General features: G+C 38.0%; 2 protein-coding genes across 4 annotated transcripts; both read right to left on the reverse strand.

Annotated features, from left to right (window-relative positions):
- Positions 1–10,144: 10,144 nt before the first annotated feature.
- Positions 10,145–12,138, reverse strand: LOC113311367 (serine hydroxymethyltransferase-like). 3 transcript variants are annotated; one of them, XR_003341585.1, is made up of 5 exons: positions 11,613–12,138; positions 11,116–11,181; positions 10,929–11,013; positions 10,364–10,424; positions 10,145–10,286 (listed from the first exon to the last, which is right to left on the reverse strand). XR_003341585.1 is itself a non-coding variant. In XM_026560213.1 (4 exons), exons 1-3 carry the CDS (start codon positions 12,093–12,095, stop codon positions 10,963–10,965), a joined length of 600 nt encoding a protein of 199 aa, XP_026415998.1. In that variant the 5' UTR covers positions 12,096–12,138; the 3' UTR covers positions 10,763–10,786; positions 10,929–10,962. The 3 variants fall into 3 exon arrangements, 2 of the variants coding, with proteins under 2 accessions (XP_026415998.1, XP_026415993.1); XM_026560213.1 differs by lacking the exons at positions 10,145–10,286; positions 10,364–10,424 and adding an exon at positions 10,763–10,786; XM_026560208.1 differs by lacking the exons at positions 10,145–10,286; positions 10,364–10,424 and having other exon boundaries at positions 10,764–11,013.
- Positions 12,139–12,295: 157 nt separating this feature from the next.
- On the reverse strand, positions 12,296–13,914 carry LOC113311358 (pentatricopeptide repeat-containing protein At5g09450, mitochondrial-like). Its single transcript, XM_026560202.1, has 2 exons — positions 13,518–13,914; positions 12,296–13,415 (listed from the first exon to the last, which is right to left on the reverse strand). The coding sequence occupies exons 1-2, from the start codon at positions 13,851–13,853 to the stop codon at positions 12,513–12,515; spliced, it is 1,239 nt and encodes a 412-aa protein (XP_026415987.1). The 5' UTR covers positions 13,854–13,914; the 3' UTR covers positions 12,296–12,512.
- Between the last annotated feature and the right edge of the window lie 3,886 nt (positions 13,915–17,800).

Genomic DNA, 17,800 nt, shown 5'->3' on the forward strand with positions numbered 1-17,800 from the left:
AAGTACCAAGAAGATTCTAAGAAAAGGGGAAGGAAATTTATTGAAAAAGGCGAGTCAAGTGAACGGGATATGAAGAAAAAAAGACCGAAGTTACACTCTCAACCTACTCCGTCAGAACCGAGCCAACCAAGTTAACGAGACGTGAATCCAAAGACTCCAATTTATACACCACCTCTTGATGATAAAAGGTACTTGGAAGAGCTACCTCCTTACATTAGAGATTACGTCATATCCACCCATGACGTCTCTTCGGATGGTAATTGCAGTTTCCATGTAGTCGTACAACAAATAGGGCCTTTCACTCAAGGTGTCAAGCTATATGATGATAATCAAATCACTTATGTCCGTCAAAGGATGTTGATGAAGCTAAAGGAGAAACCGGAATTTTACAAGACAGTGTTGCCCGATGGTGATGCTAGTCTCAATATTCAATTTGTTAGGTTTCAAATGCGTCTCCACGGGGCCCATCCAATCCCAAGTGATCATTGGATGGCCATGCCGATATGCGGGCACTTAATCGCCGACGCATTCAATGGTGTGGTTCACTATTTCTCAAAAGGTGCTAGTTTCACATACACTTCCAAAACAACCATATGTGTCGAGAAACTTAGACGTAGGAGAGTGGTGATTGCGCTCGTTAACCACAACCATTTTATAGGCCTTCGGTTAGAAGACAATTTTCCATTGCCTCCGATATGCAGATGCTCTTATTGGAATGGATTTAACCCCGACACAATGTTGGGTTGGTGCATTATGTATGAACATAACATGGAGATGTGGAAAGCTTTGGAGGAATCAGATAAAATTATACACGAAGGTTCAACTTCCCTTGGGGATGATTAAATGTACCCTTAGCTAGAATATGTATGCTTTGAACATCATCATAAGAATTAAAGATTGTGTTTTTTGGAATTTGGGTGTATTATAATGTGTTTGCATAATTTGTTTTTATACAAAAAGTCACTCTTGGTTTACAGTGATAGGTTCGGTTACCTATCAAATTTATGGTGGTAACCGAACAGATAGTTCGGTGGCATACATATATTTGAGATACTACCGAACTAGTAGGTCGGTTGATCCCGCAGAATAACGAACAAACCGAACTTCTTATGGACAAAGCATTTTCACTAATTCGGGTACTTAAAAGTTCAATAATTAATTAAAATACAACACCAAAATGACAAACAAAAGTTGTGGGTGATACTGAAGCTAAAATTGCATAACATTTAATATCCGAAACGTGTTACGAAAAAGTGCACAAGGATGCGAAAATGATCTTCATATTTGAAATTCTTTGCCTTCCATCTTCGCCATTCATTTTTTGCTGTTAAAAGAATTTCCTCGCCTGTTTCACCCCTAAGTCGATACCGCCTTACAATCCGAAACAAAGCCATAAATTCCTGTGTCGGAGCAAAATACGAAACAAAGCCACAACTCTCTCTTTAATCTTATCAAATCGAAGTAACAAAGCTATATGATCACGGTTATGAGGGTTTCCTGTGTCGGAGCAAAATTGCTCATGAATTTTCCCCCCAATAACTTTGACTCATAATACCATTCATTCTTCGTTCTTCAACCCTCTTTGGATAGTATAGTTTGTAATTTCTGCAAAGAGAGAGATCTTCATCTATAGTAAATTTAGCACTATTAGCTGCTATTTTTAGAAGATTTTGAGACAAATTGTTAACTATTAGACACATATTTATAACCAAAGAGGTGTATAACGGCAAGAAAAATAGCCGTTACTTGAAATTTGTGTCATTCAAATTTCAAAATACAGAGTTCGGTTACATAGGAAATGCATAGACAAAACCGAACAGGGCAGTCTAAAAGTTCGGTTGTTTCACATATTTGGTCAACTAACCGAACTAAGCAACAACAATATTTCAAAAGTTACAGTATAATGTTCGGTTACCTGGTATTATTTTGCAGGTAACCGAACTTAGAAAAAGTTTCATTGATTTTTGAGCTCCATAGTTCGGTTACCTGGTATTATTTCGCAGGTAACCGAAAAACAGTGTTCGGTTACCTGCGAAATAATACCAGGTAACCGAACATTACACTGTAATTTTTGAAATTTGTTGTTAATGAGTTCGGTTAGTTGATTAAATCTGCGAAACAACCGAACTTGTTTTTTATCAAGTTCAGTTGTTTACCAAATTTAATCAACTAACCAAACTTCCTAATAATTTCTTTAAAAATTTGAGTTTGATGGAACACATATGAGTCAAATATCCAAACTAACTAATAATTTCTTAAAAATTTGAATTTAACGAAACACATATGAGTCAAATAGCCAAACTAATCCCTTAAAACACAAATTAAAAACCAAATTATGAAATTCATTTAGTAATCCATATAACTAAATGTTGGAAGCAAACATAAGAAAACAAACTACCAAATCCGCAAAACAAAAGTCTTCCAAACATAAGGAAACAAACTACCAAATCCGCAATAAAAAAGTCTTCCAAACATAAGAAAACAAAGTACTAATTGTTGTAATCACTCATTTACCACGACTACTACGAGAAACTTTTCTACTCTTCGTTTAGGAGCTTTAGGTCGTCCTTCGTCACTAGGAGTGTCATATCCATTGCTTTGTTGTTGAACCATCCGACTTGAACCTTCCCCTTCTCGGCGACTCCTCTTCAACGGCATGGTCTGGCTTGGATCAACCTGGCTTGTATCGACAAGGTTGGGATTAAAAACATTAGTTATTTAGTTGTAGAGGTCTGTTTGTTCTCGAGTGTCCATCGACTCTCCACTCCGGATTTTTGCCATCATTTTCTTCAACAATTTAGCACTTGCCTTCACCTTTTCTCATCAAAAACATAAGTAACTATCATTTTTCAATACTCTATAACATTTTGAAAAACAAAAGTAAGAGGAAATATCTTACCGCCGAATTCCACAAGATCAAGGCCTCATCACCACACATAGGGGTATGCTTCATAATCTTCTGAGCCTCTTTCTCCATTGTCGTCGCTTTTTCTTTGTCAACACGGGCTTGTTGGACACTGTTTATTACACGAGGATGAGAAAAATGTTCATACCATTCCATATATCCATCGTCAGCGGCATTTGGCTCATCAAACGAATCTTGTAACTCTTCGACTGGAACAAGATAATCCCCAAAGTTCTTCCAGTTGTCCACTGATGGATCAGGATCATATTTGGGGATGAAATTCTTCTCGCTGTTCTTAGTTCTGACCTTCTTTACCTTGAAGTTGAAGTTTTCCACTTGTGGGACACTTTGGACACAAGAAAGTTGTCTAAGTACTCTTCGAGGATTATACATTGTACAACCCCCAGGATGAAACAATGGTCCATTATAACCCGCAACAGGTGAGAAATTAATAACATCAACATCCTCCTCGTCTTCATCTGATGCAATGTTGTAAGGATGGAAAACCACATCTTCCACTGTTAACTTATCCAATGTCTCCTTCAACTCCAACACCTTTTTTTCCTTATTATTTTCCTGTGAGTTCAAAAATTCATATTTACCAGCTGTGGGCTTCCCATAAGGCCAAGGAGTGCGAGCATGAGACAATTGCAGTTTAGGGAAGTGGTCGTACACCCAAACCTACGAGAAGAGGCAAAAAATAATACATTCTCAATATGATTAGTAACAATACACATTCATTCACTTATATATTCAAACACACAAACGATAATTTAGCAGGGTACCTGAACAAGGGTGTATAAGCCTCCAAAATATAGACTCCCAAGCCTCGAAGCTTTTCTGAGTTCCACTTGAACGAATGAAAGAACCGGAATGCCCCAAGAGTAGTTTTTCACCTCATCCAAGGGTTCCAATAGCTGGAGGTAATGAGCATTTACCACGTGTCCTGAAGTGTCAGGGAAGAAGATGGTTCCAAGTTGATATAACAAATAAGCAGTCACATGGTGCTTAGTCTTCTCCTCTGTCATCACCAGCTTTCCTTGAGCAACCAAATATTTCATCCCTGAAAACTCATCAAACAAGGTTTTGAGCTTGATCTTTTTCAACTTCTTCATGTACGTGCGGTCTTCCTCAAACTCATTATACTCATCACCTTCCTTAGGCTCTTTGTTAGCTCGCATAAACTCACATTGTGCCTTTTTATCCCTCCATCCTAGACACCTTTCGACTAGTTTTTCAAGAACTTCATAACTCATCGAGGGATCGTAGCCATATCGAACACTTGTTCCTGTAATTGGTAGGGCTGTGATTCTTAAACAATCATCCGTAGTTATTGCCATCTCACCAAAAGGTAGATGAAAGGTATCAGTTTCTGGATAAGCCCTCTCGGCAAATGCAGTAACAATGATATCATCAAATTTTTGGTGCGCATGTTGTATCCCGTTCCATAGTACACAATCAAATACCGCAAGCGGACCTCATCACACTCCTTTTATATATTCCATACCTTGTTCTTTTGACTTTTTATAAACACGAACAACATTTTATGATCCTAAAAGAATAACATCATATCTTATATACTAATATATATAGAAAAGAACAATATATGTCAAAATATAATAAAATGACTGAGAAATCTAAATCTTGATGGTTAAGATTGAACCATACCTTTGTCGCAAAGATCTTGGCAGCCCATGAGTTTTTGTAGCCCATCAATACCTCCCCGCCATCTCTTGGAGTACCATATGTTGTATTCTTTGGCGGCAAACACAAATCCTTATGAGGAATGTATGAATATCTAGCACACGGCTTTTTAGGCGTCTTTCTAGGTCTCTTTACCACTGTGTCTGCTTGTTTTTCTTCTTCTTCATCTTCATCCGAGTCCTCCTCTGATCCATCATCATCCTTGTCTCCATCTTCCTCATATTTTTCACCCTCATAATCGCCACCCTCATTTCCTCCTCCTTGAACTGGTTCATCTTCTCCACTTTGATTATGTTTTTGACTGCCCATCTCTTCCACAATCTCTTCATTAATTTGTTGGCTTACGTTGTCAACATTATCTCTATTGACACCATCTTGGATGACAACACCCGGTAATGACCCACCTCCATACTTAGCATTTTTGGTTTCATGCTTACCGGCACCACAATGTACTTTGCCTCGGGGCGTGGGAGTTCTCAGATCTTCCAGTAAAGGTTGTTTTCCTCTAATCAAGAAAACAAAATATATTAGCTTAACCGATAAATGATTGACTAAATCAGATGCAACATAAGGGTTCTCAACGTAAGGTTCGGTTTGAATAGGTTTTTTGCGAACACACCGAACTCCACATGTGTGCAAATACTGAAGAGTTCGATTTGTCAAGTTTTTTTGCGAATAAACCGAACTCAACATTGGTCACTAATAGTAAATAGTTTCGTTTGTCAAGGTTTTTTGCGATCAAACCGAACTCCACATGTATGCAAATACTGAAGTGTTCGGTTTGTCAAGGTTTTTTGCGAATAAACCGAACTCAACATTGGTAACTAATAGTGAAGAGTTCGGTTTGTCAAGGTTTTTTGCGAATAAACCGAACTCCAAATGTATGCAACACAACATAGTTGGACAAGTTCGGTTAAATTGAAACTCAACATATAGGGCAAAATAGCATAGTTCGGTTATATTGAAATTTGTTTTTTTTTGGTAAAGTTCGGTTACTAAATAGTTTTAGAATATTATGCGAACCAAGCGAACAAGATAGCTCAGTTCGGTTACACAAAAACTCAAAATAGCGGGAAAAATTGCACAGTTCGGTTACAAGTGGAAAAAGAATTGTTGCAAAACTGGTGAAGTTCGGTTAGAAAAATGTTTTAGGTTTTTTTGTGAACTAACCGAACTGGCAGTTCGCTGACCCGGTTTTGAATCCTATAAAACCGAATTGTTCTTCGTGTTCTTCCTTTCAGGAAGTTCGGTTAAAAAACTAGGGTTTTCTAGAAATTCGTCCTAACCGAACAACTTACTGTAACTCCCATTCGAACCCTATTTTGATGATTTCTATTCAATTAAACGAATCAAAATCAAATTAAAAGTATGGGTTTGTTGGAAAATACCTGCGAATCGGTCCCATGGCAGAATCAGGCTTCTTACTGCGTCTATTATATTGGTTTATGGATTCACTTGGCTCTTCCACTTCTTTATGAATCTCAAAATCACTTGGCTGATTTGCTAGATGTCCTAATGGGGGACCTGTTCCTGGGAATATATTGGTTTTCTTTCGAAGAACCATTCTTATAGTCGATTGATTAATCGACGACGAAAATTTTATGAATCGACGATTAATCGATGAAGATGATGTTGAAATGGGGGAAGAGGAAAGAAAAAGAGGAGAACAGTTCCTCAAAACTTTTTTTTTGTTGTTGTGCGGATAGGTTAGATTAGGATTATATTTAGGTTTTTCTTTTTGATTAAGTTACATGTAGTTATTAGGTTAGGGTTAATTTAATTAGGGTAAGGGCCAAATTAGTAATCTCATCTGATTTTAGGACATCCCTTAACATTGTAGGGTAGGTGGCCTAATAGGACCATGGTCCCCCCAAAAATACCATGGTCCCAAAAAATCATTCTATTTTAAAAGGAAAAAAGATGTGGTAATTTCATGGTATTTTTAAGCGTAAAATGGGTAATATGACCATAACCCATAAAATGTGGGGGCAATAAACTTGTAAAATATAGGTCCGGGTGAGAAAGACATAAGAAAAATTAGTCATATGTACTCTTAACTTTAAACTTTACTATTTATCATATCCTTTTCTATCTCCTATTTATTTTCTCACTCCAACATAAAATTAATCACGAGATATGTCTTAACTTCCAAAATATAAGTCCAATTTTAATAAAAATTTATATTTTTGGAAAGGCATCGAAAATCTCTACAGAACAAGATCCATTGTTGATATGAAATATGAAAAAGAAAAATTAAACCAGGTTGATTATACATTATGCACCCAGGTGCACCGGGCCAACATTTATTTACTACTATAAAAAAAATAATAAAATACATTATGCACCCAGATACAACCTAGCCACAACCAATTTCCTTCAAGAATATGCACTATGCATCCAGATGCAACCTGGTCAAAAAATAGAATTCATGCATATACATCGTGCACTCGATTTCAACTAGACCAAAACCTTTTGAGCCGTAGCTAGGGAGGTAAAAAGTGGTATAATCAGAAAAGCTAAAAATACCGAGACGCTATTGTGCATGGCTATATAAGTTCTGCTACGAATTCGAAGACAAAATAACACCATATCCCAGCAGGCAGCAGCTAACTTGTCTAAATACCCTGGTGTTCCTTCGGTTTGCCATTTACTATCATTTCCCAATGGTGAAAATTACTGACTCATAGAGAAACCATATTAGGTCCAAATTCACTGGATTGCACTTTGGCACTAGGCCTCGGTCACGTCATATTATTTGTTTCTCTATATCTCTCCGTCAATTTGTTCATTATGTGTAGATAGCCTAGTTAGTAATTCGGGATTCGGCAAACGTACAAGTATTATATGGTTTTGTAGAACCCAAATTCGGTCCAAAATTCGATCAACGGAATTTGATTCGTCAGTAATTCGGAACGGCATACGTAGATATATAATTCGATTTATAAATGTGAGTTCGGCTCTGAAAATTCGGTATCTATATATAATAAATAATTAGTATTTATAAGGTCATAAACTAATTTTTATGCATATGTGTGAGTTATTTAAAGAAAAAATAAACTTAGTATGATGATATTAATAATATATACAACATTAGTCATCAAAGAGGACGTGGTATAGTGGTTTAGATGCTTGGTTAGCGAGTTTTAGATCTCTCTCACCTTCACCTTCAAATCTCTTCTGTCGTTTTTGTTTCATAAAAATTACAACAACATCTAATATTGGGCCGTGTATGCTTGGGAGGCAGTAAATCCCCAAAAACAGGGTCTTTGAAAACGTAAAAGCTAAAGAGTTTCTGGCGAATTAAGCGAACGTATCATTCGGAATACGTAAAGTTCGTGAATGATTCGCGAATAATCCGGGAATGCCACATAATACGCGTTTTGGATTCGGAGTTGCAAACGTACGCGAACAAAACGGTAAAATTCGTGATACGGAAAAAATCGCGAATGATTCGTGAATCATTCGCGAACTTACTGACTAGGATAGATAGATTAGCACTTGTTGTTTTCGTACTCGAAATCAAGTGTAATAGTCCAGGTATGAGGTGCAGCCCGTACTGGATTTCCTCCGTAGATTCCTTTACCAACAAGACGCAAGTCTAATGCCCCAAAATTGTTAGGATCTTCACGGACCGCCAGACCCTATTTTTGGGCCCGACCACATAGCACCGATACTGTCCCCGCTTGATCACCTGTTGCAGCAGGTGTGGGGTTTTAATCTAATAGGCTTCGGTGCTATGTAAGGAGATGCCAAAGCTTACTAAGCGCCACATGTACTCCTTCTATTCCATGTGGGACTATCCTAGCTATACATATGTGGTGTTTATCGAGCCACATACTCCAACAATCTCCACCTTGGCGAGATTAAACCACCTCACCAATCCAATCATACTCCACCATATGATCACCGTCCGCATAGCTACCAATCAAACATGATTATTGTCACTACGCGCCCTGCAACCCTACTCCACCTTAAGTTAATGGGAAGGCTAGCACTAACTCCACCTTGAGCACAACCTTGCCCACCATAGAATCCTGCTCCACCTGAGTCAATGGGGTGTGGCACTAACTCCACCTTGAGCGCGAACTCTACTTTGAGCCTTGCCTGCTCTACCTTGAGTTTGACTTCACTTGCGCCCTAAACCGGGTGACATACACAACCACTTCTCCGTTCGGACAGTAGCCCCAACCATACGTTCTGATACAAGTTGTTAGGATCTTCACGGACCGCCAGACCCTACTTCTGGGCCCGACCACATAGCACCGATACTGTCCTCACTTGACCACCTGTTGCAGCAGGTGTGGGGTTTTAATCTAAAAGGCTCGGTGTTATGTAAGGAGATGCCAAAACTTATTAAGCGCCACATGTACTCCTCTTATTCCATGTGGGACTATACTAACTATACATATGTGGTGTTTATCGAGCCACATACTCCAACAAAAACAACTGACATGTTGGGAACCGCAAGTCACCCGCTAAACTTGCCGCAGTTGCCCTTCCGTACAAACTCTGATGTGGCAAGAAAATAACAGACCTTGTCATCTCCAAAACTCTTATTTTGGACAAACCGCATTTTTTGTGGGGCTGAAATATTACTTCCCGTTGGGTATTTATAAGGTCGCCGAGGAAACCTCAACAGTTAAAGTTGTTAAACCCTAATCTTCTTCTTCTGCCTCCTTTTCTGCAACCAGTTTGGGCGACTCAGTAATTTTAACTCACTACCGATCTGATTTGCAGTATCAAACTATCAATCCATCAGTTAGTCTTTGATTTCATTAATTGGAATCTTTGAAAATGGATTTTGCAAATCAGATCGGTTAACTAAGGCCAGAGGCTGAGAGACGATCACAAAATTGGTGAAGATGGCGTTTACCGTGATCAATTTGATTCTGTTGCTTCGTGATTCTGTTGTTTTGAGTTTCGTCGATTTAAATTGATGTTGCTAGCCTTACTGTTTTCTTTCCTTTTTTAGACAAAATTAACAAAAATAATAATCCCACATCGGTAGTTCCAGGTTTGTAATTCTAGTTTATAAGGAAAAGATATCGGACATGATATCAGCCAATTGGTAAGGCTTGGAAAGCCTGATTTCTTTGGAAACAACTTAGCCACAGGTCTGAGCCAATCCTCGAGCATCCATGTCGTCCATGGGGCTTACCCCCACTGGCCTCCACGCTTGGATGAGCATCCATGTTGTCCTAGGGGCTTACCCCCGATGGCCTCCACACTTGGATGCTACCTTACCTTGAGATGGCTCAGGGTGCCTTACTCCAGTAATCAGGCAAGACCAATCTTACCAGTTGGTTTTTGGTCCACTCCTTATGTCCGATTGCTGCTATCCACTGCATTATTCAAGCATTGACGCCAAACAGATTAGAGCAGAGATAAATCACGGATTGTCTAATAAGACTACAAAGTACAAGGAATACAATCAGAGATACATCTTTAAGCAGTACAATTATGAAACTGCAGACTTCTCTGATAGGTTAGGGTACAAAAAGTCGAGAACTTACACATAATAGTGAAGTTTAGTGCTTGTATCTCACTGTTGTTTTGCAGAACCCAATTGTAGGGTATTGCTTTGCGTACTCCTCAACGTCATGACGGAGATATGTTATTTCAGACTGAATGCTAGGACTGTTTTCAACTGCGGCCATAAAGTCCTTCAATTTTGCACCTACAGATGTCAGTCACATATTATTAGAAATGCAAACAATTATCAAAACAAAGTGTCAAAAAAATAGAAATACAAACCATGTATACTTGGCGCACACATGTGGTTGGAGAACTCTCTACATAGAGAAGCACGCAACATCTAAGACACGAAGGTAAAAGTTAGGAACCTTTTTCGCATTCAGCTTTCACTTTAAATGACACAGCAGCACCAAAGAATTCTGCTACTCCCTCAAGGAATCCCCTTGATGTGAGAGCAGGGGATCCTAAATCACAAAAAGGACGAGGAAATTCATTGAGCCAGATTTTAACATTTTACCTAATTATAGGTCATTATTCAGAACCATGTACTCTAAATTTAAAGGAAAAGTTTACCCATTGGAATGCCACCAGGAACCATGGCAGACACATCCCTGGGAACAGTGCTCTTGTTAGCAGCAATATGAACCAATTCCATTACTTTCTCAACATCAATAAAACTCATGAGTATCTACTTCAAGCGAGCTGTTGGACATGCCACATAATGACAAGACATGACCATAAAATACAAACTTTCATTCTTTAATATATGCCACAGAACAGGGTAGTAGATAGTAATGCTCATTCTGTATTTTGAGGAATTAAAGTGGAACTTTTTTCTACTAACCTTGTTTTTCAGATTGACCAAGACTAAATGGTTCTCAGTACCACCACTCACCAGATACAAGGTCATATCCAGACGCGTTCAAGGTCTTCAAGAGTTCACATGCCACAACATAAGAAAATGAATGTCAAGAGAGAGAGCATGGTAGCAGTATCTAATTCCATCAGAATATAACCGTGTAAACCATTACTTTGTCAAACTGCGAGCAGTTTCTGAGAACTTGTTCTTGATAAGCCTTGTGCTCAGGATTAGTAGCCTGCATTATATGATCTGAAAAAAATTAATCTCCACGAATTTTGCTTATACAGCTCCAAGAAAAAACTTAATCATATCGAGTAAATCAGAAAATCTAGTCTTGTGAATCTCATGAGACCGACAATGGCAAATCAATGAACGTTGGTTGACATTATAAACCAAAATTGTTGACCAGGTTAATCAACGAATGCTGGTAAAAACTGTAGAGTAAGACATGAATACAAAGAACGAATGTCATTTTTTTACAGGACAGTGCTTTTCAGGAGATGCCAATGTGTGTGTTTGTGTGCATCTACCTTTTGAAGGAATCTTAAAGAGTAACATTAAAATTTGGAAGATACAGGCGACCGTAAACGCATGTTCTTCCACCAAAGTGAGAAGGGTGAGAAAAGGAAAACAAAACCTAAAAAAGAGGCAGATCATTATGCAAACCTGTTTCAGTGCAACTGTTAATCCAGTAATTGTGTGGACCTCCTTGAAGCCCAGGAAAGACGGCTTGATTAAAGGATGATGAGGAACAAATACCAAAGGTGCAAATGTCTTCTCAACAAGAACTGACCTTGTGATGATGTTGGCTAAGGTGGAATGAGAACTCCAGCCAACTTCAACATTTCTGTATTTCGTCAGTTCCTCGTAAACCCTCTCTGCAGATGTAACCACTGCACCTGTAACCTTAGCACATGCACTCATACAAAGACTGTAAAAGAGAACCATTAAGGGTATCCTATTTGCTTCATCTGCCATATCATATTGGGTTCTCACTCGGGATTGCCGGTGGATACATAGCTTCATCATCTGGTGGAACAAATGAGGTTCAGAAGCTGCTTTTCCTTTTTCTGACACATAAGTGTGGAGAGGAAGTTGACAAGCTGCCTTCAGAAGAGCTTCGATTTGTTGCCATTGAATCATGACCATTGTTTTTCTTTCACTTAATAAAGAGTTTAAGTCATTGGCAGTACAAAAATGCCTAGATCAGAAGGCTATAATCTTTTCATATGAACATCAACAGTTGTGACATTTACTGAGTGCAAAAACTAGAGTATAAAAGAGACAGCTGATACAAGAAATGGAAAGAACGACCAATATAGTAATATACTGATTCGAGAAAGCGAAAGTGCAATACTAAGTTCATTTTGTGATTTCATTTTCTACTAGTTCCATGAACAAGGAAAGTAAAGGTGCACAGGAATTGAAAAGTTAATAATGCCAAACCCTATTAGTTCCATGGCAACTGAACCCACAGTAACAACTACTTTTCATTTTGTCTAACTGAAATGACATAAAACCGCTTGTAAGAAATCCAGTCCTCAACACTTGAATCAAATATAACCTTCAGTCTGACTCCTCTACAGGGTTGCAATCTTTCCGTATCATAAGGGTACGAAGTAACTCGGCTTTCTCCACTAAACCAACCCCTGCAAATGCATCCACAAGCTTCCTACATTGCTTCGTATCAAAATCCACAGACTTAGATTCCTTCCACTCGTCAAGTACTCCACCAGCTTCTTCAAACTCCCCAAGCATCACATACGAAGAAAGAACACACATATAGTTTCTGCTTGTCATTTTCTGAGCCGTCATTTTCAACGACTTCCATATCGCATCAATTCTCTCTTTGTATCTCAAACCAGTATAAAGTATAATCAGGAAATCATATGTTATCCATTCTCTTTGACTTATCTTTCTTTCAGCCTCAACTAATGAATTCTCATCCACCGAATTCACAAGATTACTAACAATGATATATATCTCCGTAAGTTGCCTATACGGTACCCACCCTTCTTTCGAGTTACAATCACAACTCATTTCATCAAGAATCCTCCTAACACTATCAATATCCATACAACCAGCACAAGAACTAATCCACAGATTATAACTATAAAGATCACGCGAAACATTCTGCCTCTTCATCTCCTCAATAACCAAACTAACCTTCTCTAATTGCCCTACCGATACATAAAGTGTCATCATCTCATTATACGCAAGTGCACTCACACAAACATTCTCCCTCTGAATCTTCTCAAAAAAACTCTCGGCTCGGTCAGTCAATTTCGCACTAGCATAAGAATGCAGCAATGCAGTATAAGTCTCACCAGTTTTCGCAGCCTGAGGCAGCCCTTCAAAGTACCGTTCAGCCGAATCAACTCCAAACACTTTCGTCATCAAATTAATCCTCGTCGCGTAATCAGTGTCCGATAACTCAAATTCTTTATGAGTAACTATCCATTCCGATATCTGCAGCAATCAAAAATCCATGACCGCAGTCAACGAACAAAGACCAAGGTCAAAATTGAAATTGGAAATGAGAATTTGAGAGAGAGCGAGTGATTTGATTACCTCAAGTGCATGTTTGAATCGATGAGATTTGTTGAGATCCTTAGCGAGTTGACGTAATTCTGGAAGTGTGACTTGATTTCCTTCGTTAATCCAATTTTGAATAGCAGTAGTTGCACTTCGTTTAGGGAATCTGAGTTTGAATAATCTGGTTTTGAGATTATCATCATTTTCCTGATTCTCTGATTCTTCTTCCATATGATTGGTTATTGGTGATATAGATCCTGATGATGATGAAGAGAATGGTGCTCTGGAAAAAGAGAGAAAGGATGGGGTTTTTGATTGGTATTTTCTGAGATTCGACAACAGAGAAGAAGAAGAAGAAGAACGAATCGCCATAGCCGCAGTAGTTACTAACTCGGTCTCCAAAATAGAGCTCCGGGTTTAGAAACTTACACACTGGAAGTCTGGATTCTGGAACAGCTGCGTTTTGTGACTCGTTTAAATCGTACTTGTCCGTTATTTCGGAAATAAAAATGTCAGTCCGTTATTCTGGAAAATAACGAAAAAACGGTCGTGTTACACCCAACTTTACCAGCAAAAGAAAAATGTCACCCTAAACCACCACAGAGAAATGCAGAGTAAATAACTTCCTCTTCCAAGAAATATTATCATAGAGTTTCTCAATCAAAAGAATATATCATTGTTGTTTCTATGAGTGATTTTCATTTTCTTCCAGGCCCATTTCTCCATTATCTTGGAATGGAAGAGTTTCTAGAGGATCTCGATACAGATGAATCTCTGCTAGCTGTTTAAATTAGGGATTACAGATGAGCAGATTTCGTTTATTAGGATCTATATCCAATATTAGAAAGGTAAATGATCTAATCTCTTTTCATTTACATCCAATTCTGCCTGTAAGGATGTAGATTTTTATTAAATTTTTTGTTTACCTCAGGAATTGATTCGTTGGGTATTTGATTTTGCAGTCTCATCGGGTAACAGATGATGAAAATGGTGTATTGAGGGAAAATTTTCGAAGTAAATTTCTTGTTTAATGTGTAAACTAGTGATGTGGTATATCTGCATACAAAATGTTTGATGAAATGCCTGAGAAAACTAGAGTTACTTGGAATTGTATGTTGTCTGGAGGTAACAAACAGAAATGTTGGGATCACTGATCTGTTTTATGTTTTGTTAGGGAGTATAACATTATGCCGGTTGGTGTTGTCATTTCTGCTTGCGTAGATTGTTGATTGGATAGACTTCAATTTGGGGTGCTAGTTTACCTTTCAGTTCTATGCTTCTGCTCACAAAACCTGTTACTGAAATTGGTTCTATTGTTTTTTGTTTTGTGTGTTCTTCAAACAGGTTTACATTGTTAGATTATTAAACACAGGACATTTCTGAACAAGTGGTATTTTTCATGCAACAGGTAATTTTCATAGGTCGGATACTTTTTTGTTTTTGTGTTAAAGACCAGTCACCATCTTTATGGCCAATTTTTCTGCCGTGATTATGGATATGGATATGATACGGGTAAACAAGCTCTATTTTATAAGCTTTTGGCATCAGTTATAAGAGCATGATATATAGGTATCTTGGTAGTTTTTGGACGCACTAGAATGATAGAATCCATTCACAGAAGTCAGAAGGAAACACATAATGCTTGAATACTTCTATTAGATTAGAAGAGAAAAGTCCCAGCTAAGAGTGTTATATGCTTAAGAGATAGTATCTAATTTCAATCCGACATTACCTTCTCTTCTAGTAATATGCATCTCATTTACTGAATTCGTAAGAACATCTATTTTTGGATTGAAACTAGATAATGGTCGTGATTCTCGTGAATGAATCTCACATAACATCTATTATTGGATTTAGGGCAAAAACGTACTTTCATGCAAGTTATTGACTTAGTCAACGAGAATTGACTAATAGCAGCCATCCTGACTTAGCCAGTAAGTGGGTCCTGAACACACGAGCGGCCCTTTAGAAGGAAACCCCTCAGCAGTTTAGCTAAAACACCTCCCTCAACAAAAGAGAGAATGAGCATTCAATTGTATAAAAGAAATCTCTCATGAATTTCCCATCTGCTCGTGAACAATGGCTAGAAATACATCGCAACTAAATCATAGTGCATGGGAAGTTCATAATGCTGGAACGAATTTCAGGATCCACAGAGTTGGAGATCCGACTACCAACGAAATCATCACAGCGTGTCCAGTGAGGGAGATCAGTCGGATTAGTTGGTTTCTTCAGGGTGCCATTGATGTAACCTGTCTTACCTTTGGCGCTTAGGGCTTTGGTCATGCCTCTTCCCCAAGTGCAATAGTCATCACTAGTAAGAAGAGAGGAGTGAAGATGACAGAATAGGGTTATCTACCGGATGAACATAGTAAGGACTGGTTGGAGATAGACCAGAATTCTTTTCAGAAACCATTGAAGGGTTAAGCTCGCGTTCGCAAGTCATGGAGTTGAAGATGCAGAGAAAAAAAAAATTAACCTAGTTCTTGTATACCATAAAGAAATATGGATTTGATTTCTCACACAACTGTGTTGAGATGCTTTTCATTGAGATATATATACAAATTACAAAGGTGTAGTATTCTACAGGGATTGGAATGATTAACTAAAAAGGCAAAAGAATAGGTACTGCTAAAGAATACAAAGACTAAACCTAATAAACTAAAGAATAGGAAGACTAGTAGTCGTTACAACATAAGAATAGGAGAACTAATCAGTGACCACAATCACTTGACTTAATGATATATGTCATAAATTCCTTGGGATTTTCTCCAGATTATGTTAAACACCTGAAAAGAACATTCGAGCTGAAAAGTTATACTCAGCGAAGTCTGCTTATTGTTTGCTAATTGCCATCATGCTTTTCTTTTATCTTGATGGATTTACCTCCTCCAATCAAGAACCTGAGGTATTATACGGTTGCAAACATAAGTATTTGACAAGACTCATGAGAAGGCTTTGGCTTACAAAATTCAATTCAGGGATGCAGTAAGTTGCAACTAGAGTTGCATAGTAGAAAAGTTTCACATATGTAAAGCTCTCATTTCTCTTACATGTCCATATGATAAAACTACATGAATTCGCCATCTTTTCAAGAGTAACTTACGTAGTTTTAAATGAAGGTTCCAAATTTTTGAAGGCAGTAAACCTATACTCAGTGGCGTATAACATTGAAATGTACCTTCTGCTGTTGTATGTAGCTTGGGTTGGATTTCAAATTTTCCTGTGCGCATTTTTTTTTTTGTTGTCTAGCGTCTTTTTACACATGCTTTCATTTTATGCTCCTATCAGATACCAAAGGGAATTCAGCCAGGATATACTGTAGTAATGAGAAGCAGAGGTACACCAACATAGTTTAAATTATATTCAATTCCGATCGGGCTCAAACTGTGCTGATATGATAGTCTTGACCCTTTTTTTTCTTGTTGTTGACTACACTAGGCTTGCGAACACTGCATGGTGGTTACAGACAAGGTTTCGGTGATCAATATGTGCATTTCTGCGTCAAACTCCCTACGTAAGCTAATCAATTTACTTCACACTAATGCTCACATGTCATTGCATCTTTCTTTGTCTAGTCTTTATCTTGATTTATGTTTTGTTGACTGCATCTGTCTGAAAATCGCTTTACTGCGTGCGTTTTTGTCGAAATTTCTAGGAAAATTTATTACTAATATTTTGATGTAGTGGATTGAGGAATGGGTGGAATGCTATAGCTTTCTATATGTGATTAGGTGTGTCAAGTTTGGGACTTGTTATTATGTCTAATTAGTTGTCATCTAGTTTTTTTGCAAACAGAGTTTTCTTCATAGACACTCTGTTGACACTATTGCTTTGTGTGACGCCGTTATTTTTATTTTCTCCAAATATGTTCTTTTTTAAAGCTTCATACAGTTCAAGGAGTTACCTTCCTTCTAATGGTTTGCAGAATGAACACCGGTATGCTGTTTATATAACCACATATCTAGTTTACTATTTTCTCGATTGCTATTTTCTGTACCCAATTTAGAGGCTCCAGCCAAATTTTCTTACTCTACCACAGAACTAATAGATAGCGCTTTAGGGACATAGAGGCCATATTGTGTTTGATACCATTTGTATCTAAGACTCTACTCGAATTAAAAGGCTTTCCCTTGCCAAATACCATAAGACTGGTTTATAGATTGTTTATTCTAGTAGTTTGATGATTGTATAATGGAGATTTTCCAAATTGGATAGCCGGCTAAGCTCTCTGCTGGTTGAACTTACAGGTTGAAGCCAATTTTTTATATTCTGACGCATTCAAACTTCGGGATACTTTTTAGTGCGGGGGTGATCCT

Source organism: Papaver somniferum, chromosome 1, assembly GCF_003573695.1.
Source record: "Papaver somniferum cultivar HN1 chromosome 1, ASM357369v1, whole genome shotgun sequence".
Lineage (NCBI taxonomy): Eukaryota > Viridiplantae > Streptophyta > Magnoliopsida > Ranunculales > Papaveraceae > Papaver > Papaver somniferum.

Bases quoted from the DNA above. Each gene is read 5' to 3' on its own strand.
- LOC113311367 (XM_026560213.1), bottom strand. From the start codon at position 12,095: ATGGTCATGATTCAATGGCAACAAATCGAAGCTCTTCTGAAGGCAGCT. The intron at 11,182-11,612 runs GTTTGCATAATG...CATATAATGCAG, and splicing joins TAACAGTTGCACTGAAACAG to GCTACTAATCCTGAGCACAA. The intron at 11,014-11,115 runs GTAATGGTTTAC...GAACTCTTGAAG, and splicing joins ACTGCTCGCAGTTTGACAAA to ACCTTGAACGCGTCTGGATA.
- LOC113311358 (XM_026560202.1), bottom strand. From the start codon at position 13,853: ATGGCGATTCGTTCTTCTTCTTCTTCTTCTCTGTTGTCGAATCTCAGA. The intron at 13,416-13,517 runs GTAATCAAATCA...TGATTGCTGCAG, and splicing joins GATTCAAACATGCACTTGAG to ATATCGGAATGGATAGTTAC.